At 41.4% G+C, this 2,165-nt stretch overlaps 1 protein-coding gene across 1 annotated transcript; it reads right to left on the reverse strand.

Annotated features, from left to right (window-relative positions):
* Positions 672-1,780, reverse strand: LOC100154959 (olfactory receptor 4K3). Its single transcript, XM_001928615.2, is given in 2 exon segments — positions 672-1,078; positions 1,081-1,780. Coding segments are annotated over 2 exon segments (975 nt in total). The 5' UTR covers positions 1,649-1,780.

Genomic DNA, 2,165 nt, shown 5'->3' on the forward strand with positions numbered 1-2,165 from the left:
GTTGGAATTTTCACACTTGCCCCCTTTTTAGAGACAATTATAAGAGACTGGGAGGAAATCTATTCTTTCTTAAAACATACAGATATTTTACTTAATACTCAAATAAATGCTTACACCTGACAAGTCTTGAATATTCTAAAAAGTGAGTCCTTGTGGGATAAAATTTGGGGTATAGATTTGATAATGCTCCCTAGTAAATATTAGGTTGTGTGAGGAACTCTTTTTTTTTTTTTTTTCTTAAGTAAAGGTGGGAACCAGAGGACTCAAGGTCTCAGGGACCAAGAGCCCTACCTCAAGACACCATACCACTTTTATTGTGCTCTTTAGATGAGATCAAGTGAGGAGTAGCTATGGGTGGATGATATAGGGTTTGTTTCCTATTATATAAGTTCTTTTACTATTTAAAAAGCCACTTAGATGGTAAAAGGTTAAGCTCTTACTCTGACCTCTTGGCACATAACAGTTCATTTATGCCTTTAGATCTTTGTTCTTAAGCTTAAGTCATTTACCAGCACTGTGACTGTTTTTCCAAGAGGAACTCTTAATATTAGAGATATTTAGGGACTACTGAGGCTGATTACAGAAATAGTTCTGTCTTCACCCATCTTGCAATAGCATCGCTATGTTGACCAACCGAGTGAGGGAATAGATGCTCATTTTGTATGAGGAATTCAAGGGGTATGATCAGTCTTCCTAGACTTAAAGACACGGCTGCTAAGTTTTCTCATGGAATCTTTGACGTCTTTATTTCTAAGAGTATAGATTACGGGATTCAAAAGGGGAGTGAAAATGGTATAAAATACCGAGAGCACTTTGTCTATTGGGAAATTTGTGAAAGGCCACACATAGATAAAAATGCACGGGCCAAAGAAAAGGGTCACGACGGTGAAATGGGCACTGCAAGTGGAGAGGGCTTTGGAGGACCCACCGGAGGAACGTTGTCTCACGGTGACCAGGATGACAGTGTAAGAGATCACCAAGAGGATGAAGCACACCAGGGCAATCATGCCACTGGTTGAGATCATGAACACTCCCAGGATGTATGTGTCTACGCAGGCAAGTTTAATCACCAAGGGAGATCACAAAAGAAACTGTCCACTTCATTGGGCCCACAGAAGGGCAGATTTACAGTAAATGCTAACTGACTCATAGCGTGGAAGATGCCAACAATCCAGGAAAGTGTCACAAGCCCAACACACATTCTCCGGCTCATGATGGTTAAGTAACGTAGAGGCTTACAAATAGCCACATACCTATCAAAAGACATGGATATCAGCAGTACAATCTCAGCACCCCCTAAGAGATGCAGGAAGAATATCTGGGTGATGCACCCTTCAAAAGAGATGGCTTTGTGCTCACTGAGGAAATCTGCGATCATTTTGGGGGTGGCAAACGAGGCCAGAGACATGTCAATGAAGGAGAGATTGCCCAGCAGGAAGTACATGGGGGAGTGAAGGCGTGGCTCTGACACAATGGTGAGCAGAATGAGGAGGTTCCCCAGTACAGTGGCTGCATAGACTATGGAGAAAAACAGGAAATAGAAGATCTGGAGTTCCCAGGCACTGGAGAGACCCTGTAGTATGAATTCCCTTATGACTGACTGATTGTTCCAGGCCATTTCACTCTGATTTCTGGAAGACTCTGGCATTTCCAGGTGGAGGAGAACTAGGAAAAGTACAGTGATTAAACTCAAAGTGAGATTTTTTGGGGGGGGGGCATGAAATAATGCAGTGATTGCCAACCACCAGACAGTTTCCTGCTGTCTCACTCTCTTGCTCACATTGGTCAAATATTTCCCCCATGGCTTTTCCAGATATCTTAATTAATTCAATTCAAGATTAAGTCTTAGCAATTTGCTTACAAGTAAAATGCAAATCTCCATGAAAGAAATGAAAATTCAGCTATTTGAATATTCATTCTTCACTTTGTGAAAAATGTAAAAAATTCACAGGTAGCTGCCAACAGGTTTTGAAGAGGAAGGGAGTGGGTAAGCTTTTTCAAAACATCATGATGAAAGGGAAAGACAGGAGTGAACAATGTTTGAGAATCATGAGTGATTGATTATTAGTGAAAACACAATGGTGCAAAGCGACGTAGGCACCAGTTTCTTGCAGTGGGTTGGATAAAGGGACACATCATGAGGAAAATGGGTACAGAGAATACAT

The sequence above is a fragment of the Sus scrofa genome, chromosome 7, assembly GCF_000003025.6.
Source record: "Sus scrofa isolate TJ Tabasco breed Duroc chromosome 7, Sscrofa11.1, whole genome shotgun sequence".
NCBI lineage: Eukaryota > Metazoa > Chordata > Mammalia > Artiodactyla > Suidae > Sus > Sus scrofa.